General features: G+C 53.6%; 1 protein-coding gene across 6 annotated transcripts in view; it reads left to right on the top strand.

Moving 5' to 3' along the window:
- Positions 1-748: 748 nt before the first annotated feature.
- Positions 749-26,097, top strand: part of LOC133505626 (echinoderm microtubule-associated protein-like 6) — a 31,165-nt gene continuing 5,816 nt past the window's right edge. For 2 of the 6 annotated variants that reach the window (XM_061828856.1, XM_061828860.1), the window contains exons 1-42: positions 913-1,170; positions 2,396-2,663; positions 3,326-3,485; positions 3,545-3,643; positions 3,719-3,787; positions 4,011-4,196; positions 4,279-4,414; positions 4,493-4,694; positions 4,849-4,986; positions 5,059-5,315; positions 7,022-7,231; positions 7,308-7,475; positions 8,012-8,118; positions 8,183-8,283; positions 8,875-9,061; positions 9,143-9,248; positions 9,335-9,428; positions 9,501-9,601; positions 11,057-11,259; positions 12,684-12,795; positions 12,864-12,991; positions 13,061-13,202; positions 13,269-13,421; positions 13,504-13,635; positions 13,706-13,794; positions 15,054-15,221; positions 15,296-15,497; positions 17,299-17,425; positions 18,105-18,183; positions 18,254-18,383; positions 19,631-19,729; positions 19,891-19,911; positions 20,704-20,877; positions 20,969-21,177; positions 21,755-21,912; positions 21,989-22,103; positions 22,336-22,524; positions 23,134-23,306; positions 24,400-24,562; positions 24,650-24,753; positions 25,307-25,460; positions 25,536-25,636. In XM_061828856.1, coding sequence (XP_061684840.1) covers positions 2,467-2,663; positions 3,326-3,485; positions 3,545-3,643; positions 3,719-3,787; positions 4,011-4,196; positions 4,279-4,414; positions 4,493-4,694; positions 4,849-4,986; positions 5,059-5,315; positions 7,022-7,231; positions 7,308-7,475; positions 8,012-8,118; positions 8,183-8,283; positions 8,875-9,061; positions 9,143-9,248; positions 9,335-9,428; positions 9,501-9,601; positions 11,057-11,259; positions 12,684-12,795; positions 12,864-12,991; positions 13,061-13,202; positions 13,269-13,421; positions 13,504-13,635; positions 13,706-13,794; positions 15,054-15,221; positions 15,296-15,497; positions 17,299-17,425; positions 18,105-18,183; positions 18,254-18,383; positions 19,631-19,729; positions 19,891-19,911; positions 20,704-20,877; positions 20,969-21,177; positions 21,755-21,912; positions 21,989-22,103; positions 22,336-22,524; positions 23,134-23,306; positions 24,400-24,562; positions 24,650-24,753; positions 25,307-25,460; positions 25,536-25,636 — 5,843 coding nt within the window. In that variant the 5' untranslated portion in view covers positions 913-1,170; positions 2,396-2,466. Of the gene's footprint in view, positions 820-912; positions 1,171-2,395; positions 2,664-3,325; positions 3,486-3,544; positions 3,644-3,718; positions 3,788-4,010; positions 4,197-4,278; positions 4,415-4,492; positions 4,695-4,848; positions 4,987-5,058; positions 5,316-7,021; positions 7,232-7,307; positions 7,476-8,011; positions 8,119-8,182; positions 8,284-8,874; positions 9,062-9,142; positions 9,249-9,334; positions 9,429-9,500; positions 9,602-11,056; positions 11,260-12,683; positions 12,796-12,863; positions 12,992-13,060; positions 13,203-13,268; positions 13,422-13,503; positions 13,636-13,705; positions 13,795-15,053; positions 15,222-15,295; positions 15,498-17,298; positions 17,426-18,104; positions 18,184-18,253; positions 18,384-19,630; positions 19,730-19,890; positions 19,912-20,703; positions 20,878-20,968; positions 21,178-21,754; positions 21,913-21,988; positions 22,104-22,335; positions 22,525-23,133; positions 23,307-24,399; positions 24,563-24,649; positions 24,754-25,306; positions 25,461-25,535; positions 25,637-26,097 lie in introns of those variants that run through there. The other 4 variants (XM_061828859.1, XM_061828861.1, XM_061828857.1 and 1 more) reach the window with 3 other exon arrangements.

Here is a 26,097-nt window from a genome sequence, read left to right as displayed (position 1 = left end):
ACCCTTGTACGACCCCTGAGTCGTTGGAACTCCGGCCTTCCATAGAAAGTTGGCTCGCTTAGTTTGCGCCAGTCGTCCTCAAATGGGATGGATGGATGGAAAAACGATGATGAAACACGTTAAAGGTTGTTCCCCTGGAGACGGCTAGATCTGTCTGTCTGTCTGTCTGTCTGTCTGTATCCCGTCTCATCCCACCACGCACCTGACGCCGACTCCTCGTGACCAGTTTCCATTTGGCACCTTTCCAGGGGTGCCAGTCAAGCCTTCGGAGCTCCAAAGGCTTCCCGATTTCCTGTCGCCTTCAGGACCCCAATCGTTTTTTTTTTTTTTTTTTTTTTGTTCTGTTCTCGTGCAACAATGTTTTGCGTGCGATCGCGGACCGGGGCGGATGCGCTGTTCGGGGGTCGTGGCCGCGAGCCACCTGAGCGCCTCCGCACCCACGGAGTCTTTGGCCGGCGGCCCTTCTCTCTTCCCTCGGTTGGCGGAATGATTTCGCTGGCAAATGGACGACGTTTTCTTTGTTGTTTTTTTCTTTGCGAGAACCCACGCCAGTGATGACACAACCGATCGTCCGCACAGAGACGAAGCACAACGGACTGGTCGCTAAAATCTCTTTCGTAGCCGCGATGTTTGCCGGTCGCCTCATTCCGAAAGAAAGACTCGCTTTCCCAGGATGCACTACGCCCAAGAGGGGAGGGGGGGAGGGGGAGAGAGGACGAAGCCGATTCTTTTACTTCAAAATATGAGTAGAGAAAGAACGTTCAACCTGTTCCTGGCTGAAGATGGAGTAAACGATTCCAGAAAGGATTCATATAACATGTACGTAAACATTTAAATGTATTTCACGTTTGATTTGTTGTTTTCGGTTTGAGTTCTGTTGCGGTTGATGTTGTAGCGTGTTTTATTGTGAAGGCCCGCGCCGGATGCGCTAGCAGTAATCTTGCCGTCTTTGGAGGTCGGCGGCGGTCTCTGTGAGCCGCGTCCAGTCGGGATCGCCTTCCGTCGGTTTTTGGCTGCGATTCCGGACCGAGGTTGTTCCGCTGGGGCGGACGGATGTTTTCCCTCGGCGACAGCACGGTGCTGCTGGAATCTCGCTTTGGACTCCAACCAGACCCGAACCGCCCGTGGAACGCGAGGATGGCTGTGACGTCAGAGGCCACGGGCCACCAGGTGCGCGTCTACAAATCCAAAAAGGGATTTTGAAATGTTCTCATTCCTGTTATGACGCGGGGGATACGTTCGGAACTCGCCCCGCAATAGAGAGAACGTCCAAACCACGTCCAGAAAAGTTCCGCTCCAAGTGAACTTCCTTGAAGATGCTCAGGCCCCGTGGTCAAACTCAAGGGCCGGGGGCCCAGAACGGGCCCGCAAAAGAAAACCTAGTGTGTCAACTTCCATGATTCTTGCGAAATCCTGTACTGAAATTTCAAATTGTCAGATACCATAAATGATTACGTTGAGATAAGAGAAGCAATTTTGTGGTGCCAAACGTGAGAAAGATTCCCTTTGTTTTGTCAGTTAGTTTTTTTCAAATTCCAAAGCTAGTTCATAAATGTATTATTAGTCACGGCGGCACGGTGCAGCAGCTGTTGAGCGTTGGCCTCAGAGTCGTGAGGACCGGGGTTTAAACCCCGCCCGTGTGGAGTTTGCGCGTTCTCCCCCTCCGTGCCTGTGTAGCTTTTCTCCGGGAACATCCCCCAAAACACGCATTCATTGGAAACTCGTAGGTGTGATTGTCGTGTGCCCTGTGATTGGCCGGCGACCGGTTCAGGGCGCCCGATGAGAGCCGGGATGGGCTCCGGCATTCCTACGACCCTGGTGAGGATAAGCGGTTTCGTCATTGGACGTTTAGTCCAGTACATGCCGCGATGACGTATTCGGCCTTCCTCCCGGCTCCAATCAATGGATTCCATTTCCACGGTCGGCGTTTTTCTTGGTCCGGTCGAGTGGTGGTGGTCTCCCAAACAGGGAGTCCCCCCCCTCAAGGCAGGGCTCGGCCCCTTTCTATGAAGACGCTCCCACCCCGGATAGGACGTGATTGGACCGGACAGTCAAAATGTTCTACGCACACCCCCGATTGACAGTTATGGTTCAGCCCTTGTGAAAAAGGAGACTTGGACCCCGTCTGGCCACCCAACTAAAAAGGTCTCGAACCGCCTTTGCTCCCGGCTCCCGTTTTGACGGTCGTGGGTTTTGACCCTCAGCCTTTGTGGCCATCTCGAAATGTCCTTGATACCGATTCCCGCGTGATTCGGAGACGCGCATCGAGCCCCCCGAAGGTGAAACGCGCATTAGAAGCGAAAGCCGCCTTACCGTTTCCTGTAATTCTGAATTCAGAACAATTCACCCACTAATCATTTTCGTTTGTATTTGCGGTCCCGCTCGAACGGCCAAGTCTTGACAGGAAGCTCGAGCGGCGGCGGCGGAGTCACGCCCGTGAGTCTTTCCGGCCGTGAAGCGGGCGAGATGGCGGACAAGACGGCGCCGCGCTGCCAGCTGAGGCTGGAGTGGGTCCACGGCTACCGCGGGCACCAGTGCCGCAACAACCTGTTCTACACGGCCGGGAAAGAGCTGGTCTACTTTGTGGCCGGGGTGGGCGTGGTCTACAATGCCCGCGAGCACGCTCAGAGGTTCTACCTGGGACACAACGATGACATCATCAGGTCAGCCCTTCCGCACTCCACTATTCTTTCCATTTTTCCACCACATAATCTGATGCAAATTCTTCGGCGCCCTAACCTTGACCTCGTTTTAGAAACGATCGTTCTTTCGACAAAGCTGCCGATTCATTGAGGGAGGACCAAGTGAATCGATGATTGTCATGTTTAAAGCCAAATTCGGAGTTTGGGACGTTCTCATTTCAGAATTTGGCAAACTGATCGGGATAAACGATGGGATGCCAATTCCTATCATTAGCACTTTTGATCAGAGCCATTGAAAAAAAATAACCAACTCGTAAAAATATTGCCTGGTTGCAGCTCGGATCGGTTGACGAGTTTCAGTCCAAAATCTCCACCACTGTGCTCGTAGTTTGCTGAAGTTTCCAAGTCTGGGCGTCAAAATGAGCGAGACGTTTTTGAGCGGCGAAAATCATTTTCGATGGTTCAGGATGTTGCTAGTCATGTCAAAGTGTGCACTAGTGGACATCTGTGTGCAACAAGTGAAGTAGTCGATGTGAACTAGTTGAATTCGATTGCGTGACTAGCAGCACACAGTTGTCCACTGGTGCGCAGTTTTGCCTTACTCGTAACGTCGTTGTCGTGGCTGAAGCTGGACACGAAGAAGCGCTGAAACGGCCGCTCACGCGCGTTTCCGCGGCCGCCAGCCTGGCGCTGCATCCCGACAAAGTGCAGGTGGCGACCGGCCAGGTGGGCAAGGACCCGTACGTGTGCGTGTGGGACACGTACGCCATGCAGACCGTCTCCATCCTGCGCGACGCGCACACCCACGGGGTGGCGTGCCTGGCTTTCGACGGCGACGGACAGGTGAGCCCGCCCCCGCCGCCCTGTGATTGGACGATGTTCGTCACGTGCCGTCGTCACAGCGACTGGCCTCGGTGGGTCTGGACGCCAAGAACACGGTCTGCGTGTGGGACTGGAGAAGAGGACGCGTCCTGGCCTCGGCGACTGGACACTCGGACAGAGTGAGACGCCCTCCGACGATCGGCGCCGGACGCGGCGTGGCGTCCTTTTTTTCACGTCCGCTCGACTCTCTGCAGATCTTCGACGTGGCTTGGGATCCGCAGCTTTCGACGCGATTAATCAGCTGCGGCGTCAAACACATCAAGGTGAAGCCTCGTTTAGTGGAGTTTAGCGTTCCTTGAGCGCTGTGGTAGGCCGGGAAACAGTTTGCAATCGGTGCAGTGGTAGCGTTTCCAAAAAAGGGCGTAGCTACGTAAGGGGACCGATACAAGTGTACAAGTTGACGCAGTGAACCAGTTGCTCCTCCCTGCCTGAGCAGGACCCCAAAGATCTAGACAATGACCTTGCCTGTCGCGTGCGGCTTTTCAGTTCTGGACTCTGTGCGGCAACGCCCTGACCCCCAAACGCGGAATCTTCGGAAAGACGGGCGACCTCCAGACGATTTTGTGCGTGGCTGCCGCCAAGGACCAGACCACGTATTCGGGAGCGCTCAACGGGGACGTGTACGTGTGGAGAGGAGTTTCGCTCGTCAGGACGGTGCAGGCGGCGCACGGGGTACGTACGTACGTCCACGCCACGCCGGACCGGGAAAAGAGAACGAGGCTGACGCCAAGCCTTGCCGGCGACGTCCTCTCAGGCGGGCATCTTCAGCATGCACGCCAGCGAAGAAGGCTTCGCCACCGGCGGGCGAGACGGTTGCGTGCGCCTTTGGGACGTCGACTTCAAGCCCATCACCAAGATCGACTTGCGGGAAGCCGAGCATGGATACAAAGGTCGGCGCGACCGGCGTTGCTGCCGCGAAGGCCGGCTGGCCGTCAGTCTCTCACGGTGCCGTCTGTCGTCGCTTTCAGGTCTGTCCATTCGCAGCGTCTGTTGGAAGGCCGACCGGATTCTGGCCGGGACGCAGGACAGCGAGATCTTTGAAGTCATGGTCCGGGACAGAGACAAACCGCTGCTGCTGATGCAAGGGCACAGCGAGGGCGAGCTCTGGGCACTCGACCTCCACCCCAAACAACCGGTCGCCGTGACCGGAAGCGACGACCGCTCCGTAAGGTGAGCGGCTGGGCTTCGGTGTGGGTCCGCCGGACTTGGCTTCACTGTCACTGTCACTGTCACTGTCGCTGTCAGTCCGATTTGATTCCACTTGATTTCCCTTCCTCCGTTTGACTTCCGTGTAAGAGCGCCGTTGTCTACTGTGCATCCCCAGGCTGTGGAGCCTCCCTGACCACACCCTGCTGGCCCGCTGTAACATGGAAGAATCGGTGCGGAGCGTTTCCTTCAACAACGACGGATCCCAGTTGGCTCTGGGCATGAAGGACGGATCTTTCACCGTCCTGCGAGTCAGGTGACCCCTCCCCTTAAGGTTAGCGCCTCGATCGGGCGGCCTCGCATCAATGACGAGGACTCGCATCCGCAGGGACATGACGGAGGTAGTGCACATCAAGGACCGGAAGGAAGTGATCCACGAGCTCAAGTTCTCCCCAGACGGCTCCTTCTTGGCGGTGGGCTCCAACGACGGCGTGGTGGACATCTACGCCGTGGCGCAGCGCTTCAAAAAAGTTGGCGAGTGCACCCGCTCGGCCTCCTTCATCACCCACCTGGACTGGTCCGTAGACTCTCGTTTCCTGCAAACCAACGACGGTGCCGGAGAACGCCTCTTTTACCGAATGCCAGGTAAAGACCGCCGCTGGGACTGCTTCGTTGGAAGTCTTGTGTCTTAAAATAAAAAGATGTGGAAATGGAATGCCTAAAACAAGTATCGCTCAGGAGTTTGATATCAGCGTGCCCTCACATTAAAAGTGCCGCGAGAGGAAAGATGAGAGTTCAGGGTGCTGGTGGCTCTCGGAATAAAACAAAACTGGTCCTCATTCTGTTGGTCCTTGCTCGTGTACCGCCTTCAAGATGAGAACCGAGGTGCGTAGTGTCCTTAGTAATGTTCCGAGCTGCCGTGGAGGGGGGTGGGCCAGCCTACGACCGTCCCGCGAAGCCTGGCTCGGTCTGCCTCACTGCCGACGAGCTCTCGACGGATGAGCGGCAGAAGGCCAGCCGCAGTTTTGAGTCCAGGTTGTTTCTCCCGAGAATTCTCGGGAAGTGGAGATGCCGTCGAACCTTCTTGACGACTGCAGATGATGCGTTGTCTTTGAGGGAGAGGTCCTCGGAGATCAGGACTCCCAGTTACTTGAATGTGTGGACTCTCTCCACACACTCGCCATTGACAAAGAGTGGAAGATTAGTCCGTTGTGTTCCTCCTGAAGTCCGCGATGATCTCCTTTGCTACCGTAGTGTTCAGTGCCAGATTGTCGTCTGACAACGGATTGTGGGCACCAGCCTACCTGCTCTCCCAGCTCCCTCCCTGGCGTAGGGGCGTGAAACTAGCAGCCATCCCAACAGTTTCTTCTCCCTTGGAATTAACCTCTTAACCAGCTAATTTATAATTCACCTGGCACATTCTTCCAATTCTTTGTCTGGAGTCTGATTGAGTCCAATCAGTTTTAGACATTACAGATTATCCGTGCACTTAGTCGTACTTGTCTCGTCTATGTCGTACTTGGGCTAACTTCAACTACCGGAGGTGAATTCCTCGTGTGTTTTTAACATACTCTGCCGATAAAGCTGATTTTTGACAGCGACGGTCTGGAGTCTGATTGAGTCCAATCAGTTTTAGACATTACAGATTATCCGTGCACTTAGTCGTACTTGTCTCGTCTATCTCGTACTTGGGTTAACTTCAACTACCGGAGGTGAATTCCTCGTGTGTTTTTAACATACTCTGCCGATAAAGCTGATTTTTGACAGCGACGGTCTGGAGTCTGATTGAGTCCAATCAGTTTTAGACATTACAGATTATCCGTGCACTTAGTCGTACTTGTCTCGTCTATGTCGTACTTGGGCTAACTTCAACTACCGGAGGTGAATTCCTCGTGTGTTTTTAACATACTCTGCCGATAAAGCTGATTTTTGACAGCGACGGTCTGGAGTCTGATTGAGTCCAATCAGTTTTAGACATTACAGATTATCCGTGCACTTAGTCGTACTTGTCTCGTCTATGTCGTACTTGGGTTAACTTCAACTACCGGAGGTGAATTCCTCGTGTGTTTTTAACATACTCTGCCGATAAAGCTGATTTTTGACAGCACAGACAATAACAAAGCAAACAGTATCATGAAAATCCAGATTTTTAGGCAAGACTTGTTAAAGTCCGAGTCAAGCCACGTCCGATGAATATCAAGTGGACTCCCTCCTAAGCTTTTGCCAAGCGAGCCTCAACAAGTCCTGAATCTGAAGACTTAAGTCTCAGTGGCGTCAAGTCTTGTTTAACCTCAGCACCCCTGAAATGCCAAACTACATACTTTGCGGGTGACGTTCGACCTTGTGCACAGCAGGTAAGCTGGTGTCCAAGGAGGAGACCAAGGGGGTCCATTGGATGACGTGGACCGGCGTGCTGGGCCCGGAGGTCAACAGCATCTGGCCCAAATACTCCAACGTGACCAATGTCAACTCGGTGGACGCCAACTACACCAGCGCCGTGCTGGCCACCGGCGACGACCTCGGCCTCGTCAAACTCTTCCGCTTCCCGTGCCTCAAGAAAGGTCCGTCCCGCCCGCCGAGCACACGGAGCAGATTTGAGCGCTTCCGCCGGTCCTCCTTGCTCCTTCCGTTCTGCAGGTGCCAAATTCAAGAAGTACATCGGACATTCGGCCCACGTCACCAACGTCCGCTGGTCCGGCGATCTCCAGTGGTTGGTCAGCACCGGGGGCGCAGACCACGCTGTCTTCCAGTGGCGTTTCTTGCCGGAGGGTGTCATGAACGGTGTCCTGGAGCCCCTTCTCCAAGGTCAAAACCTGTAGGATCGATACAGTCGACCCCCGTTTCCCCTCGCACGATGTCGGCAGATAATCTTTGCTTTGGAGCCGTGATTCTTGACCGGCGTGCTGTGAGAGCTCCCCAGTTGCAGTGTTGCCACGGTTACTTTGAAAAGAAAAAAAAACAAAACAAAACGTCCTTGCTGTAATGATTGCCAAAGTTAGAAAAAAGTCTCGAGGCCACAGTACCAAAAATAAAAGCAGGAACTTAACTAAACTGTCACGGAGGCGCACACAAATGACAGAACCGTTTTAGTGTCGTTGAAGCCACATGAAATCACCAACTTAGTGCAGACTTGACATGGCAACACAGTGCACTCAGTACCTTGACGTAAACAAGTGCAGCATTCTCAGTACGCGTCTCCAAAGACTCTTTAACTGATGGATGGATGCCGCCACCAAGACGTCGATGGGAAAGGGGAGTGCCGGGTCAGGTTTTTGGAAGCATAGCTGGACACACCCTTGCTCCCAAGTCTAAAAGTTGCCACCATCTCGTGTCGCTCTTAGAAGGCTACGCAGACTCCAACAGCGGCGACTCCGACTCAGACGTGTCCGACGTCCCCGAGATCGACTCGGACATCGAGCAGGAATCTCAGCACAGCTACGAACGTCAGGTGACCCGAGAAGCGACGGCGACGTTCCGGCTGGAAAATTTCTGCCTGACCTTTGCGTCCGCAGGTTTACAAAGACGACCTCCCGCAGCTACGAAGGAAGCCGATTGGTTCCCTGAAGCGGGAGAAAGCTCCTGAGGAGGGTCTTCGTCTGCAGTTTGTTCACGGGTAAACACGCAATTCTCATCACCTTTGGTGATCTGATGCAGGGTCCCACGTCGGTTGCCCTTCGGGAACAGGTACCGGTCCCGAGACGCTTATCCTCACGAGGGCCGCTCGCCTCTCATCAGGAAACTAACCCTGGTGTACGAATGCGTGAATGGGAGGCTTTGTCGCCGAAACGCTATGCAGTGGACTGGAGGTATATCCAGACCACCTTATCGCACGGGAAGCACGATCCGCTTGTGTTCTCGTCGCCATGGTGACGAGTGTATCCGTTCTCTTTTGAGATGACGAGATAAGGGCCAGTGATTGTTAAAAAAAAAAAAAAAAAACGGTCGGGGTAGTATCGCGGTATATGCGAGATTTTCTCGGCGTAGTCTGAAATTGTTGAAATATTCCTTGCAGTCATTGCATGTTGTCTGTTTATTTACAGTACTGGGCCAAAAGAAAAAAAAGATGCTAGCTTTTGGATTCAAATATACTGCGCAGGGTGGCGAGGCCGAGTAAAGGATCTGCGAATGATGACACGAAAGCCGATCAGATCGTTTCAAAGTCCAGTCGTTAGACCTTTATGGTTTTGTGGGGCACTTCCCGCAGGTACCGGGGCTTCGACTGCCGTAATAACCTGTTCTACAGTCAGACCGGCGAGGTGCTCTACCACGTCGCCGCTGTGGCGGTGGTCTACAATCGGTTGCAGCACGCTCAGCGGTTTTACCAGGGTCACGACGACGACATCCTCAGCCTCACTGTGCACCCCCTCAAAGACTACGCCGCCACCGCGCAGGTACGCCGGTCGCCTCCAGGGCCGCTCCTTAGTTCCGGAAGGCCATCTGGTCTGCGATCGACGGCGGTCCATTCTGCTCAGGTGGGCCGAGACCCGGCCGTCCACGTGTGGGAGATCCTGACTCTGAAATGCCTGTCGCTGCTCCGCGGTCACCACAGCACCGGTGTCTGCGCGCTGGACTTCACGGGTAATTTCTCGCCGGTCACGTCGGATCCGCACGTTAGCGCTGAGTCCTGTGCCTCTTTGCCGCCCCTCGACGTTTTGCGCTCCCAGCTGACGGGAAGAGTTTGGTGTCGGTCGGTATGGACGAATTCTACTCGGTGGTCATCTGGGACTGGAAGAAAGGCGAGCGACTGGCCAAAAGCAGGTAGAGGCCCCGAGGCTGCGTGGGAATGAAATGATCTCGCTTTGCCCTTGACTGGCTCTGGTCCTTGTGCAGGGGTCACAAGGACAAAGTGTTTGTGGTGAAGAGTAATCCCTTCCGGATGGACAAACTGGTCACGCTGGGGATGAAACACATCAAGTTCTGGCAACACACAGGTAGCATTGCTAGCAGAAGCACTGTTGACGCCTGCGCTGGGCAACGTGCACTTTTCCATTTATCGCGTGCGCGGCCACGGGACTGTTGGTGGCGTGTCCATTTTGTCAGAAAATGTTCAAAAGTTGACGTAGCGAGCGAGATGACTCTGCGGGAGGCTTTCAAAGTGCTCCCTGCTAAGCCTGAACTCCAGCTCCATGCGCTCTTTGCGGAACTCAACTGTCCTTGGCCAGCAGGTGGCAGCAGTCAAATTAGAATAAGGTAGAAAAGGTTAAGTGTTTCATTCCTCATACAGGATATACCTTCATTTTCAGCGGCCAAATTCCTGCTTGATGTCATTGTTTCTGACGAATTCCCGGGCATCTTTGATGGGAAATCGTCGAGCGTCTTTGTTACAAGCCGCGGGTCCATCCACCCTGCCTCAAATGCGTTCTCCGAATCCCGATCCCCAACAGGCAACGCTTTCAATGACTACAGACGTCGTGCTCTCACGCCCATTGTCACGAAATGCCTGGAGAAACGTGTACAAAGGCACATGGTGTGTCGAATCGGCCCGACCTTTGACCCCTTTCAGTCCGACTACAGGGAAAAGAGGTCAACAGAGGTTGCCACTGCCGTCGCTCTCCGCTCAGCACTGGAACAACTCGAACGCGCAAACTGATACTTTTGATGAGGAAACTGCTTCACCTTGGTCCTCACACGCAGTTGTGCTCCTGGATGATGGACTTTCTCACTAACCACCCCTACGTCACTTCCTCCGCTCGGGGCTGTGTGCTGAGCCCTCTTCTGTCCTGTTCTGTACACCTCAGATTGCGCCCCCTACCGCCCCTCCAATTGCATCGTGAAGTTTACAGACAGCCAATCATAACCATGACAGAGAGAGAGAGAGAGAGAGAGGAGAGAGAGAGAGAGAGAGAGAGAGGAGAGAGAGAGAGAGGGAGGATATTGGGAGAAGGGTGCTGAGGATGGAGCTGCCAGACAAAAGAGCGAGAGAGAGAGAGAGAGAGAGGAAGACCACAGAAAAAGTTGCTGGATGTTGTGAGGACAGTGGACAGTGTTAGAGAGGAGGGCAAGCCCAAAGGAAAAGAAGAAGAAGAAGAATCCCGACTGCGGTGGGACTCATCTCGGGGGAGGGCGAGTCGATCCAAAATCTGCCTGCAAACAATCTGATTGGAAATACACAAAGAAAAAAAAATCGCGAGAACGGCAGAAAATGTCACGGGCTGTTCCTCTTCCACCATTACAGGACATTGACATCAGACTAGGGCCAGGACCACCAGGCAGGGCAGAGAGTCAGTCTCAGCTTTTCGCTCGTTTGCCCTCGGGGCAATTAAAACGCACCCCACTCCATTCGTCAACAGTTTTGTTTTGGGTTTTTTTTTTTTTTTCCCCCCAAAAAAACCAAATTTCTTCGTTCACCAGCACGTTCCAAGTCAGTTTGTCTCCATCCTGACCAGGTGGCGGTCTGACGTTTAAACGCGGAATCTTCGGGAACCTGGGGAAGCAAGAAACCATGATGTCGGCGTGTTACGGCCGCTCCGAGGACTCCGTCTTCTCCGGGGCCACCAACGGAGACGTTTACGTTTGGAAAGAAACCACGCTCGTCAAGACCGTCAAGGCCCACGACGGGCCCGTCTTCGCCATGTGCTCGCTGGACAAGGTCTCGTCCTGGTTGATTTAAGGAAAGACATTGAAGCATTTTTTCCAGAAGGTCTGAAGGTCCGTGTACTCGTGCGCTCTTTAAGCTTCTTAATATTCCCGCGCTTGTACAGACGACTGCGCATGCAGCACAAAACCCACGGAGATGATTTCTTGTGATTGGTCCGATTTAGTCACACGGCGTGACGACGTAGTCAGCTCTCGCCTCGGTTCCTCGCGTGCCACCTGCGCCACCGCCTCCCTGATCAATTCTGCAGTATAATGAAACGCACGGTCCGCTCATCTGGGTCCATTTGTTCGCGGGCACTGTTCCACGCTCTGCGTCGTTCCTTGGAATTGGCCCCAGAATTCAGAGGAAACTCCGGCCTCAACTCGGAGAACTGCAGCACAATTTCAAAATAGCACGTGTGGGTTGCGCCCGTCTATAAAGGCAAAGTGCGCGACGGAGAGGCGCAGTGACGTCTTTTGTCCTCACAAGAAATACAATTCGGGCCACTAGCACTACTCTGTCTTTTGGCCCATCTACTATCAGGCAATTAAAGCTTCCTCGTGGCACAGTGATGACCGATTAAAGTGTCTGCCTCACATTGGTGTGGATCGGGGTTCAAATCTGCGTGGCTTTTCTCTGGGCACTCCGGTTTCCTCCCACGTCGGAAAAAAAAAAAACTTGGCATTCATTGGAGACTCCAATAAATTGCCGCTAGGTGCGTTTGTGAGCGTGAATGTCCGTCTCCATGTTCCCTGCAATCGGCTGGCGACCAGTTCAGGGTGTACCCCGCCTCCTACCCAAAGACGGCCGGGTCAGGCTCTGGCGCTCCCACGACCCTTGTGAGGATGAGCAGCTCGGATAATGGACGGATAGTAAACTATGGTGTGTGCCCAAGTAACACTAGTGGCGACCTTGAGCCAAGACGCTGAGACCCCGAACTGCTCCCCGGCCGGCTCGAGTGGCTCCCACTAAGAAGTCCGTCTTCTGTTCGCTGTGGTAGTTAAAACGCAGAAGACGCATTTTGTGTGGACGCATGCGCGCACGTACGTGACAATAAAGGTGATTCGTCTTCTTGTATGGCTAAAGTGCACTGAGAGATTTGAGGACATCTTGCGCCGTTGCGTACGTATGCACCCCACTACACAAACATACCCAATGAGAATCTGAATTCAGTCTGATGAAGACCATGACCAGGGTCTCACGGTGAGACAGAGGGAACCGTAAGTTACTTTGACACTACCCGCTGGTTTGCCAAAGTCGATCAGAGGTCTCAGGCAGTAGTGGCAAAAACTTCACTCGTAAGACAAAGAGCGAACTAGTACACGGGCATCCCAGAGACGTTTTTTGGATATGGAAGGGATGCAGAAAGGACTTTCCCAGTAGTCGTCCGTTGCGCCGTGCGGCTTCCGACGGTGCTCGTTGGCTTTGCTCTCCAGGGTTTTGTGACGGGCGGAAAGGACGGCGTGGTGGAACTCTGGGACGATGCCTTCGAAAGATGTCTGAAGACCTACGCCATCAAGAGGGCGCTTCTGTCCCCCTCGTCCAAAGGTGAGACGTGCCTCGGCGGCGGTTTTAGCGCTCGCTTGATCTTCCTCCTTCCTCCTTCTCGTCTTCAGGGCTGCTCCTGGAAGACAACCCGTCTGTCCGGGCCATCGCGTTGGGACACGGGCATATTCTCGTCGGCACCAAGAACGGAGAAATTCTGGAGATTGACAAGAGCGGACCGATGACCTTGCTGGTCCAGGTCAGAACGATCGGGTCGAACTCCAGATCTGAACGTCCCCGTACAAGACTCCAAATGTGTTGCGTTTAGGGTCACATGGAGGGAGAGGTTTGGGGTCTGGCCGCCCACCCGCTGCTTCCCGTGTGCGCCACCGTGGGCGACGACAAAACTCTGAGAATGTGGGAACTGTCGGCCAATCACAGGATGGTCGCCGTGCGCAAGCTGAAGAAAGGTTCGCCCGACGTCAACCTGGCGGCAGGGGGAGCCTGAACACAACTTGTTGCTGTTTGTGTGTCAGGCGGGCGCTGTTGCGCTTTCTCTCCTGACGGCAAAGCTCTGGCGGTGGGTCTGAACGACGGAAGCTTCCTGGTGGTCAACGCCGACACCCTGGAGGACATGGTGACCTTCCACCACCGCAGGGAGCTCATTTCCGACATCCGCTTCTCCCAAGGTACCCAAAGCGGGCGCTGTCGTGGGGGGGGGGGGTAGCTCAAGCGGGCGGGCCATAGGGAGTAAACGGCAACCTGTTGCAGACACGGGGAAGTATCTGGCCGTGGCTTCCCACGATTCCTTCGTGGACATCTACAACGTTCTGACCAGCAAGAGGGTGGGCATCTGTAAAGGAGCCGCCAGCTTCATCACTCACGTGGACTGGGACTCCAGAGGTGAGCCCGAAACGCTACGAAAAGGCATCGCTGGCTTCTTTTCAGACTGGACTTCCTCATGTCCTCCCAGGAAAGCTTCTGCAAGTCAACACGGGAAGCAAAGAGCAACTTTTCTTTGAAGCCCCTCGAGGACGCAAGCAGAACATCGTGGCCACTGAGGTCGGTTTCTAAATGTCAGGGAATTGGGGCAGAGTCTATGAGCTGTAGCCTTGAAAATGATAAATGAAAATGACATAATTTGGGCGCAGGTTGGCTGGGCCTTCGCGATCCATGTCAAACGTGTCCCAAGTCTGGGTGAGGGACCAGACAGAGCACGGGTTTAATACCCCCCATGACAAGGTTTACCTTGTGCGTGCACACACAGGTCGCCAGTGCCCCCCTTGTGGAGCAGGCCTGGAGGTGGGGCTCGAAGTTGAGCAAAACCCGGAAGGGTGAAGTGGGTCCCCCCCTTGCCGTGAGCTCACACTGTGCAGTGTGAGCTGGGCGGTGGCCGCATTCGGGGACCTTGGCGATCTGATCCCTATCTACAGAAACTGGCTGGCAGGGATGGAGCCCAGGCTGGTGTGTGAAGTTGCGACCACATCTGGTCAGGCTCGCCTCCGCCCACGGCTGGCGCTCTGGTACCAGTCCTCTCGAGAGGGATTGAATTGAAAAGAGGGACGGAGCTCTCAACTGATCACCACCTGGTGGTGAGTTGGCTCCGACGCATTGTGGGGTCCCCTACCTCTAGGGTTGAGGTGGCCGACGTCGGTTAAAAAGATCCTCCTCGGTGGCAAGGCCCTCGGGGTGGATGAAATTCGCCTGGACGTCCCAAAGGCTGGCTCGACACGCCTCTGCAACATCGCATGGCTGTCGGGGACCGTGGCTCTGGATTGGCAGACTTTTTGAGAAGGGGGATCGGAGTGTGTTCCGACCGCAGGGGGTCGAGGTGAACCTATTGCGGTGTATCGTGGTTCACTTCTTTTCACTGGCGGTTCATTATTCTTCCACACTGACTGTTAGTGGTGACTCGTAAGAAATAATAAGGCTGAGGGTTAGCACTTAGCACCTAGTCCAAGCCTAAGCCTAACCCTGAAAAACAAAGAGGGACGACGGCGAGAGAGGCTGGAAACAGTTGTTGGTGGTCTTTCAATCGCTTCGACGTATGCGCTTATCCTTGGTCGATCTGCCGACGGCCCGTCGTTCCGCACCCGCGGCGGCAAAGACTTTAGCCAGTTAGCATCCATCCTGATTTGCTGACTTCCGCACCACCCGATCTTTTTAAAGTTGTCCGATACTGCAGTGTACAAAGAAGGAGAGACTGTGACCCCAAAAATAATGCCAGCTCCTCACATGCATGTGTTGTATGACGATATTACATAGGCTCGTCACGATCCAATATTGGGCACAAACATTTTCCCTTGGAACCGGTCTCGCAGTTGGACAAACTGGACTGGGCCACCTGGACTTCAGTTCTGGGTCCGAGCTGCGAGGGAATATGGCCAACGTTCGGCTTTGTCAACACAACGTCGCTCAGCAAAGATGGAAAACTGCTGGCCAGCGGGGACGACTTTGGCTTCCTGAAACTCTTCAGCTTCCCTTGCAGGGTGAGACTCGGACGCAGGCCGTTTTTCAGCTCGCCCTTTGACTTCCAGAGCCACTGCCTCTTCTCCGGCTTCAGGGTCAGTTCGCCAAGTTTAAGAAGTACGTGGGTCACAGCATCAACGTGACCAACGTCCGCTGGTCCAATGACGACGCGCTGCTGTTGTCGGTGGGCGGGGCCGACACCGCGCTGATGATTTGGACTCGGGAGCATCCGGGTCACAAGGAGAATAAAGTCGTCGACAGTGAAGAGTCTGACGACGACACCGAGGAAGACGGAGGTTCTGTGTACCGTACATCCGCCGTGGCGCCAAATACATTTTTCTAAATAGAAGGAATAGAAGATTTCATTGCAGTAGTCTGACATCGTACAGTCTAGTCTTGTAGTCTGATCCAAGCGTGGCGGGTTCTCCTGGTCAAATGTCAGCCCCACTCTGCCGCCGTGTTTTGTTTCGTTGTTTTAAGATAAACGTCGTCGGTGAGAAGAATGGAAAGGGAAGGGCGGGTCGGCGCGGGGTTTCCGGCGGCCCGTTGCGATGAAGAAGGAGCTCAGCCAAAAGCCGAAGCTCTCAATTTACTGTCCGTCCGTCCGTCCGTCCGTTTTCTTAGCCGCTTATCCTCACCAGGGTCCCGGGGAGTGCTGGAGCTTATCCCGGCTGTCAACGGTCAGGAGGCGTGTGGGGTACACCCTGAACTGGTCGCCAGCCAATCGCAGGGCACACAGAGGCAGACAACAGCCGCACTCACAAACACACCTAGCGGCAATTTAGAGTGTTGCATGTTTTTGTGATGTGAGAGGAAACCGATGCAGGCACAGGGAGGACCTGCAAACTCCACACAGGGAGGGCAGGGATTGAACCCGGGTATGTATATTCCTACCCACATCTGTGGTCACGAGTTCTGGGTTGTGAGCCAAAGAACAAGGGACGAAAGGTTTCTGGGCTCTCCGAGATGGTGGGAAGCCGCAGCGCCTTGACATTGAGAGGATCCAGGTGAAGTGGCTCAGGCATTTGATTCGGATGCCTTACTCCTGGACGCCTCCGAGCTGAGGTGTTCCCGCCACGTCCCGCCTGGAGGAGAGGACCCAGGATATGCCGGAAAGCCCTGGGCTGGCCTGGGAACACCTCGGGACTACCCCAGATGATCAGGAAGAAGTGGCTGCCCCCCAAGACCCGACCCCATCTCAAATAAGTGGTAGAAAATGCATGGATGGACGGACGGACGGACGGGTTGACGACGGCAACGTGACGTTCATTTCTTTTGCGGAGCATTGATTGGATCGGCAAGTTACGACAAACCCGATCAGCGTGAAATTCTTATTATCAGCCGATCAGATTGCCTCTCACGACTGTGTAGAAGCTTTGTTAGTCACAGAAAAAGGCCGAGCAAAAATGAATCAAGTTACTCCACTAGTACATACGGTGTCCCACAAGGGTCTACTTTGGGTCCTTCCTATTTTGGTGAAATCTATAAAGCATCTGATTTCATGAAGTTTGTTAGTATTTTAAACTCTGGGCGCAGTATTTCAAAAACAAAGTCATCCAGATAGATCATAAAGATCTGCATTTCAGAATGTCGTTGTTTTTTTTTTTTTTGTTTGGTTTTTTTCCCTAGCCTGGATCAAATGAGCTGGTGGTTTTTGCCTCGTTTTGTCAAAGGACCGGAAATATTTTTTACAAAATTCGTGTCTCGGGTGGCCACAGCCACTTTTTGCTAGCCCCTGCTTCCGACCCCGGCATACAAACTCAATCTGATCCCGAGACGACAAAAATCAGGATTGCAGAATTCAGATTTGGGGTCTTTGACTGCTAGGATTCGTCTCATTTGTAACTTTGCCCGTCACCTGTTTAATTTTGCTGCGCCTGCTATTTTTCAAGTCGCCTTCAGCACGGCATTGTATTGTTAGCAGGGGTGGACTGGAACCAAAAAAATCGGCCCTACGTAATTAGCGACGCACAACTGACTAATTTGTGTACGCAAACGCCGTTCTGCGTTCTGGAAAGTACTGCACGTGCACAGTGTTACGCTATTTATGTTATTCCATTCTTCCTCTGAAAATCACATTTCCTGTGCCGGCATCAGGCTACGACAGCGATGTGGCTCGGGAAAAGGCCGCGGACTACGTGACCAAGGTCTGCTCGGCCAGCATCCGGAAGATGACCGGAACCAAACCCCACCTGCAGCACAAGGAACTTCCTGTGGAGGAGAGGTAACCGCACAAACTTCGCGTTGCTTGCTTGGCCCACCGATAGCAAAGCAAATGAAACGCTCAAAAGTTTTTTTAAAATGAAGGAGACCGACCGGCGAGTGCTTCAGGGCGGAGTCCGCCTTTTTCCCGGAGTTGGCACAACAGTCATAGAAAGATCATTCAAAAGTGGAAATTGCCTAAAAAGCAGGAGAGGGGCGGGGAGGAGAACACTTTTGAACCTGGATCTGTACATAGTGAGGCTTGAGACTGACATGATCAAGACGATCAGCAAATGTCGTGTTTTCTGCCTTGTGCCATTGTTGGGATCAAATCGGTACTACTTTTAGTCATCTCTTTTGTAGACTACGTCACGATTTGTGACTTTAACCTGCTCCTTTTGCACAACTGTCATTGCACTGGTCTAGAATGGGAACCGCCAATGGGTAGAAGGACTCTGGACAAGTGGGACCTTGACACAGTTACCTCGTAGCAGTTCTGAGCGAAGAAGATTTGACTCTTCGAAGGGATAGTTCCTAGAAATAGAAATGTCCCTTGTCCCTCTCGTAGCTATGGCAGCACCTACCAACACCGGAGGGAGAATAGTTCCTTGTGTTTTTTTTTAATAATAAAGCCCATTCTGGTTCCGGTTTATGATCTTGGCCCTGTTTCTCGGTCTGTCATCTGGCTCTTGTGTCTCCAGACCTCCGGTGAGTCGGGCGACTCCGCTGCCTGACAAGCTCGTGAGGAACAACGTGTCCAGGAGGAAGAAGGCAGTGGAGGCGAGTCCAGTAGCGCCGGCGGTCTCGGCGGGCCCACAGGTCGTCTCAGGTCTCGTTGCGTTTGCTTCAGGACTTGCAACTGGACCACGTGTTCGGATACCGAGGCTTCGACTGCCGTAACAACCTTCACTACCTCAACGAAGGCGCCGATATCATCTTCCACACCGCGGCCGCGGCCGTCATGCAGAACCTGTCCTCCGGTTCGTAGCGGACTCTGGAGCGGTAGTAACAGAAGCACTCTCTGCACTCCTCAAGTCCAACCGCACGTACTGTGGTTAGAGTAAAAGTATTCATTCAGGTCCTGTGCCTCTGGAAGGAAGCGTAAGGAAGGTACAGACCCTGACAAGTACAAAAATCTCAATGAATTTTCCCCTCCTTGACTGTACGTAAAATAGCCATTTGGTTACGTGCCCCCGAAAAACCAAAGATTCAAACAAAACGTTCACTGACTGTGTAGACTTTGGTGCGGGCAGCGTGGGTTCGGTTCCCACTCGGTGACGGCGTCCAAATGTGCCCCGCGACCAGTCCCGGGTGTACGTAGTTGTCTGCCTTTCGACCGCCGTCGGCTGGGATCCGGCCCGGCTGTCTGCGACTCTAACCCTTGTTCGGCGGTGTTGAAAACGTTTTTTTTTTTTTTTTTTTTTTTTTTTTTCCAGGGGTCGAGGTCGAAAATGGCTTGCGACTGACTGAAAGGCGCAATTTTTTTCCCCATTAGACAGATTTTCTGAACGCCAGAAGCTAGTTCCGATTTTGAACGGACGACAAATTATTCGTGGGGCCGTCAACTCTTCAAAATAAGACATTTGCAAACATATGCTTTTACTTGGGAAAATAATCCGTTCAGTGAAAAAAGATGTAGCCAGCCATTTTTTCAGCCGCTTATCCTCACGAGGGTCAGAGCAGCGCTGAAGCCGATCCCGGCTGTCGTGAGGCAGGAGGCGGGGGCCGCCTTAAACTGGTCGCCAGCCAATCGCAGGGCGCATAGAGAGACAGACAACAGTCGCTCTCGCAATCACACCTTGGGGGCAATTTAGAATTCGTGTTTTTGGGGTGTGGGAAGAAACGGGAGAAAAACTACACGGGCACGGAGAGGACATGTCAACTCCACACAGGACAGGCAGGGATTTGAACGCCGGTCCTCAGAACCGTGAGGCCGACGCCCCCCCGAGAAAAGGTGTGGTGGCTCGAGAACACAATACAGTCATTATTGTATCAATGAATCAATTGTACAAAGTAGACTGGACTCTGGCATGCTTGTGGCTCATCAGCCGCAGAATGACCCATTTGGAGATTTCAATTTAAAAAAAAAAAAAAACGAACCAAAAGGTCAATGCGTGTGCGTGGGTCGCGGGCTGTCTTGTGACTGCTGGATTTACGCCATTGGCCCTCGGTCTGGGTCCTTGGATCCACTGAAACCGCGTAGCGGCAATCTTTCTTGTGCCGACAGGAACTCAGAGTTTCTATCTGGAGCACACGGACGACATTCTGTGTCTCACCGTCAACCAGCACCCCAAATACCAAAACGTCATCGCCACGGGACAGATCGGTGAGTGGTCGCTGCGCTCGTCCGTCGTCGAAGGCGCTCCTCCGCTGCTCCCGCCGCACGAACGTGGCTGCGTGGCTTGCTCCATTTGCCGCTTTTCCGTGTTTTTTATTTGTATTTTTGTTTTTTTTTTTGCTTCCTCGTCGTCTCCGCTCCTTCATCAGGTGACATCGCGGAACTCCCAGGTAAGCCCCGCCCACCCGGCGCATGTGTCGTTTGTGCAGAAGCGCTGATGTCCGCTGAGTATGGAAGTTGTGCGTGTAGCGGTCTGGATTGTCGTCACGTAGACTACGGCCACCGGCGCTCTTGTTCCAGATTTGTATTCTTTAATTTTTAATTTTTATTGATTGTGCAGTGCGTATTTGGGACTGTGCAGCAGTTCCCACTGAGCAAAATTCACTTCACACATTTGGTGGTAGGGTTACGGTTAGCTGCTGCTTTACTTAGAAGCCAAAGTCAAGAGTTTCATGAAATAACGAGTATAGCTGATGCTCACATTCATAAGCATATGAAACAATATGGAACTTGTCGGGCCAACAGTATGGAAGTAAAGAGCAAGATTTAGCTTGTTGTTGGATCAATTCTGTAATGAACCACGAAGATGCACACAATAGTAGTAGAGTAGGCAATCTTAAATAGATGAGTTTTAAGTCTGGCTTTGAAAAGAGGTCAGGTGGCAGGTGGCCGGGAGTTCCGGAGAAGAGCCCTGAAAGCTCCGTTGCAGAGAGTGCTGAAGGTCCGAGATGCAGCGCAGGTTGATTGTAAACAGCGTCAAAGAGTCCCAAGGTGGCCACGTACTGAGACCGGTGTAATGCCGTAGCACGTCGGCATCTTGGTGGCCCGCTCGGACTTCAGTCTACGTGGACTGCTTTGGTTCTGGGTCCCGTCGTGGACTTAGCTCCATTTGACGTCGTGCTCGCGACGAGCTAGTCGGTGACAGTATTTCCTTACCATTTGCGCCGTGTGGCCGGCCTCAGGTTTCGCTCCGTGCATCCACGTGTGGGACGCCATGACCAAGCAGACCTTGTCCATCCTGCGGTGCTCCCACGCTAAAGGTGTCGGCTACGTCAACTTCAGCGCGACGGGGAAGCTGCTCCTGTCCGTTGGGGTGGAGCCCGAACACGTCATCACCGTGTGGCGCTGGCAAGAAGGTAAAAAAAAAAAACCCCAACAACAACAACAACAACAGTGTTGCTGTGGCCAGCCGTGAGACAATCGTCGCGCGACTGCTTTTGACGGCAGGCACCAGGATCACCAGTAAAGGGGGCCACGCGGAGCGGATCTTCGTGGTGGAGTTCCGACCGGACTCGGACACCCAGTTTGTGTCGGTGGGCGTCAAGCACATCAAGTTCTGGACTCTGGCGGGCGGCTCGCTCTTGTACAAAAAAGGCGTCGTCGGCGCCGTGGAGGACGGACGCATGCAGACCATGTTGGCCGTGGCCTTCGGAGCTGTAAGTCAAAGTCCGCGTCTCGCTTCTGGAGACCTTAAGCTTCCTGACTGAGACGGTCAGGTTGGACAAACCGACCGCTGGGCTGAATATGCAATTCATGAGGGACAAGGAAGAGGTCTTTGATGGGCTGATGAGGAAAACGCCTTTGTCTGACCAGCTGCACGGCCAAACCACGTTCTGAGTCAGCCAAAGTGTTGTTCCTCTTTTTACCTGAGAAACGGGGCATTGTTTAAAGACACGTTTATGGCGTTTGGGAGCATCCGCATGCGGCGGAAGGGGAACATTGACTCCCCGTGTTGACGAGTATCTGCTAAAGGTCAGCAGGGAAACGCGCTGAGGTCACAATGGAGGGGGGGGGTTATCGCTTCCCAGGTGTCGCCGGGTCACACTTGACACAAGTTTCGCACGCAACTCAATTCACAGCAAGACTAACAAACAAATCCGTGATAAAAACAATTGGAACAATAACTAAAATAGTCATCAATTCTTTCACCGAGACAAAAAGTGAAATGTTTCCATTTCTGGCTTCAACTGTAAGTAGGGCCAATGTGTGAGTTTACGTGCACGTGTGCTGTAGAACAACCTGACCTTCACCGGCGCCATCAATGGCGACGTGTACGTGTGGAGGGAGCACTTCCTGGTCCGGGTGGTGGCCAAGGCGCACAGCGGTCCGGTCTTCACCATGTACACCACGTTGAGGGACGGACTCATCGTCACGGGCGGGAAAGAACGTCCGTGAGTACGCGAGCGGCCGGCCGGCCGGCTGGCCGGTTCTTCTCGCGTGACCGACTTCTCTGGGCGCGGCGAACAGGACCAAGGAAGGCGGCGCCGTCAAGCTCTGGGACCAGGAGATGAAGCGATGCCGGGCCTTTCAGCTGGAAACCGGTCAACCGGTGGAGAATGTCCGATCCGTCTGCCGAGGGAAGGTAGGGGGCGCCGGTGTCACCGCAAATCGGGCGACTGAATGCTGTCGTTAACTAGATGGAGCCCTTCTGGAAAACCGGTTGCATTCTGGGACTATTTGGGATTATTTCCTTGAGAGGAAAGAACTTTTTGTGCATCTGATCTTGTCCCGTTAGTTCATTCTAGCACGTTTTCTTTCTAGTCAGCAACCCCAAACCAGAGCGACTAAACACAGATTGGACTCTGTTGGTCCAGGGGAAGATCCTGGTGGGAACCAAAGACGGCGAGATCATCGAAGTCGGAGAGAAGAACGCAGCGTCCAACACCATGATCAACGGACATACCCGGGGCGGGATCTGGGGACTGGACGCCCATCCTTTCAAAGACGTCTTCATCTCTGCCAGCGACGACGGAACCGTACGCATCTGGGACCTCGCTGATAAGGTCAGACTCGGAACTTGTGACCCACCCGGGATAGACTGATGGGGGGGGAAAAACCCTCATGTGACAAGGAGACAATATGGAAAAAAACTGCTCTTTTATGCTTTGATCCAAGAACAAATTGACACACCGCAGCCGCAGAGAAACGTCGTGCCAAGCAAGGCTGCCAAATGAGGCTCCAAAATGGTGAAGAATGGGGACAGAGCGCCTCCTCCGCAGAATCCACAGACAGAAACGACCCCCCCCTCATTTTGCGGCTCACGCAATGTCCGAAGTCCGGAAAACGCGCGCCGCCGCCGCCGTTAACAAAGGCTCGGCTTTCCCTCAAGTTTCTCGGTTGTGCGGACCCGCGCGCGACACAAAACCCAGCGAGGTAGAATTTAACATAGCGAGCCGGCCAGGAGCCGTGGGGGGCGGGGGGGGGGGGGGGGGGGGACTGACTCCAACCGGAAAGTACAAGCGTGTGCCAACTGAAACGGTGAAAACCAGCTGAACGCTGTAGCTCCAAATCTCCCTTCCAAATTGTTGTCGTCCTTCTCTCGCCCTGGGAACTGAGGCCAAGTGTGACAAAAACGCCGGCGCTGACGCTTGACTTGAGTCTTTGTTTCCCAGAAACTCCTGAACAAGGTGAACCTGGGCCATCCCGCGAAGTGCACGTCGTACAGTCCCAACGGCGAGATGGTTTCCATCGGCATGGAGAACGGAGAGTTCATCATCCTGCTGGTCAACTCGCTCAGCGTTTGGGGCAAGAAGCGAGACCGCAGCGTCGCCATCCAGGACGTACGGTACGTACCACCTTACGCTGACCTGATCTCCGGCCCCCGGCGCCAAATGGTATGCGACGCGTTGGCAAGGCAGAGTTGGCCGTACCGCTGGCCCTTTTCAGGCATTCTCATCTCTCCAGACGCACGGAAAATTACCACGAATTTGCCAGGAGACGTAGGAGACTCCGGGGGGGGGGGGGGGATACCCGATAACTTGCCCTTTCTCCAAGCTTGACATCAGGAAGCAGTCTTCCTGGATTCCAAGATCAGGACCCCCAAAATGATGAAAAGATGGAGGCTTCTATGAAAAAAGATGCACGACTTCGCCATTTAAATGACAAATTAAGACCAGCGCGGTGTTTCATCTGCAAAACTCGGCTCGACTCATATCGGTCAGTCTCTGGTTTTGTATTTGCGTCTCCTCCTGAAATTCCTTCCGGGGGTTTTGATCCTTTGGCGGACGTAATCCTGGGTGATCTGTACTTAACAAATACAGCGCCTGGAATAAAAGGCTTTTTAACACTACAGACGTTTCGAAAGTTGCTATTGATCTTAAATTTGAGCCACACATACAAAAGAACGGCGAGGAGAACAAACAAACAAATCAGACAGCCGTCGTCAAAGCCGTCACTGCTTCCCGATACGACGTCTTTCAAAACCGCCGATCGAGCCGAATCAAGTTTGCTGACCAACCGGCCCGGTGACGGTCGTGCAGCTGTTGTTAGACGCTTCCCCGAACGACGAAACCTTGACCCTGACACGCTTCTCAAAGGACACGGTGTCAAATCTCCCAAATTTTTGGAGAAGGGGGAAAAAAAACCCAAAACATAGCTTGGCAAATTTCCGCTCTGGTTTGTTGTACTTCCTCCTCTCTGTGCCTCAGAAGAGCTCAGAACATTATTAAGGACGAGACAGACCCCGGTCGTCGACGCTTTGAGGTCCTGCCATCCGGAAGGCGGTGCAGATGGTCGAGGATCGGCAGACCGAGGAAGAGTTTTTGTCCGACAGCCGTTACCAGCGTGTGCTCCTCCCAGTCTTTTCAAATGTCTCTCTTGTTGGTCAGGAGCAGTCCTCGGGGAGGCCACTTAGTGTTTTTTCTGTGTCGTCCTCGTAGCTTCAGTCCAGACAACCGCTACATTGCCGTGGGTTGCGTCGAGAGCGCCGTGGATTTCTACGACCTTTCTCTGGGCTCCTCCCTCAACCGGATCGGTTACTGCAAGGACATCCCGGGCTGCGTCATTCAGATGGACTTCTCTGCGGACAGCAAACACATTCAGGTTCAGGTTGACCCGCTCAAATTCCGCATCTTCTGTCTCACGGGTCTCTCGGTCTCACTGAAACGTCCTCGGCGCTCTTTGTCGCAGGTGTCCACGAGCACCTACGCTCGGCAGGTACACGAAGTTCCTTCGGGGAAGATCGTCACGGAACCGTCCCTGGTTGAGAGGATCACCTGGGCTACTTGGACCAGGTGAGAGTGCGGACCTGGCGTCAGGGCCGTCCGACTCATTTTAGACCTCGGCTTTCTCTCGGGACTGTCAAATTGTATCTGCGGTGCTGTGTCAACACCTCATCGTATGATTCTGGCATACGCAGGATGCATTGAGAGCAAAAATGCAGCCACGGCCCCCAACTAATAGTTTAGCACCCAACGGGAATCAGGTCGCAGGAAGCAGAAATGCCTGAGGGCGGGTCGCGTTTGTGGGAAAATTCACGATGGCGCTCACACGTTTGCAGGATGTGGTCGGGTTCAGTTTGTGGGCTTCCCGTCAAAATTTGCCTGTTCAATGAATTCCAGTGTCCAATGTGGAGTTGTCGAAAAACGTGTGGCCATCAATTGCTTTTGCATTCATTTCAACGGGGGAAGAGTGTCAGAACTGATTTGAATCCAATGCGGGTCAGCCGGGCTTTGGTCCGGAGCCTCGGATGGATGGAACTAGTTTTGAACGCACCAGGAAAGAGAAAGACTTTGCTCAAGTTTGTCAGCGATGTTGTTGCTCCCGACTTTGCCTCCTTTTCTCCAGCATCCTCGGCGACGAGGTCCTGGGGATTTGGCCTCGTAGCGCCGACAAGGCGGACGTGAACTGCGCCTGCGTGTCCCACGCCGGCCTCAACTTGGTCACCGGCGATGACTTCGGCCTCATCAAGCTCTTCGACTTCCCGTGCTCGGAGAAATTTGTAGGTCCGCCGTGTAAAGAAGAACCGCGGGGGCGCCGCTGTGGCTAACTTCGTCGGTCGGTCCGTGTTCGGCAGGCCAAGCACAAGCGCTACTTCGGCCACTCGGCTCACGTGACCAACGCTCGCTTCTCCTGCGACGACAAGTTTGTCATCAGCGCCGGCGGCAGCGATTGCAGGTGACCGTTTCCTTCTGCGTCTTTTGTTTAGACCATGAAAAACGGAGTCGTCATGTCGCGCTTGTTTGTTTGTAAAGCTCACAAGAAATGAAGCCTTCGCAAATTCCATCCACGTCGCATTTGGCCTTGGACCAGAAAACCAGACGGGAAAACGGGCCACGGCAAAGAAGGATTGGATTCTATTTTTCAATATTTCCAGAAACCACAAGCGAAACGGTGGTTAGCACATCTGCCTCACAGTTGAGAGCTTGTGGGTTCAAGTGCCTGCGTGGCTTTTTTCTCCCAGTGATCCACTTCTCCCCCCCCCCCCCCCCACACACACACACACATCTCAAAAAGAGGCGTGATTGGTCAATTTGAAGACGCCAAGGGTGTGATTGCAATCGCGGCCCTGCGATAGGCTGGCGACCAGTTCGGGGCTGGCCCGGAATCAGATCCGCAGGAGGAGAAGCGCTACGGAA

Source organism: Syngnathoides biaculeatus, chromosome 9, assembly GCF_019802595.1.
Source record: "Syngnathoides biaculeatus isolate LvHL_M chromosome 9, ASM1980259v1, whole genome shotgun sequence".
Lineage (NCBI taxonomy): Eukaryota > Metazoa > Chordata > Actinopteri > Syngnathiformes > Syngnathidae > Syngnathoides > Syngnathoides biaculeatus.
The sequence above is the reverse complement of the archived record's forward strand: the minus strand, read 5'-3'. Positions and strand labels throughout refer to the sequence as shown.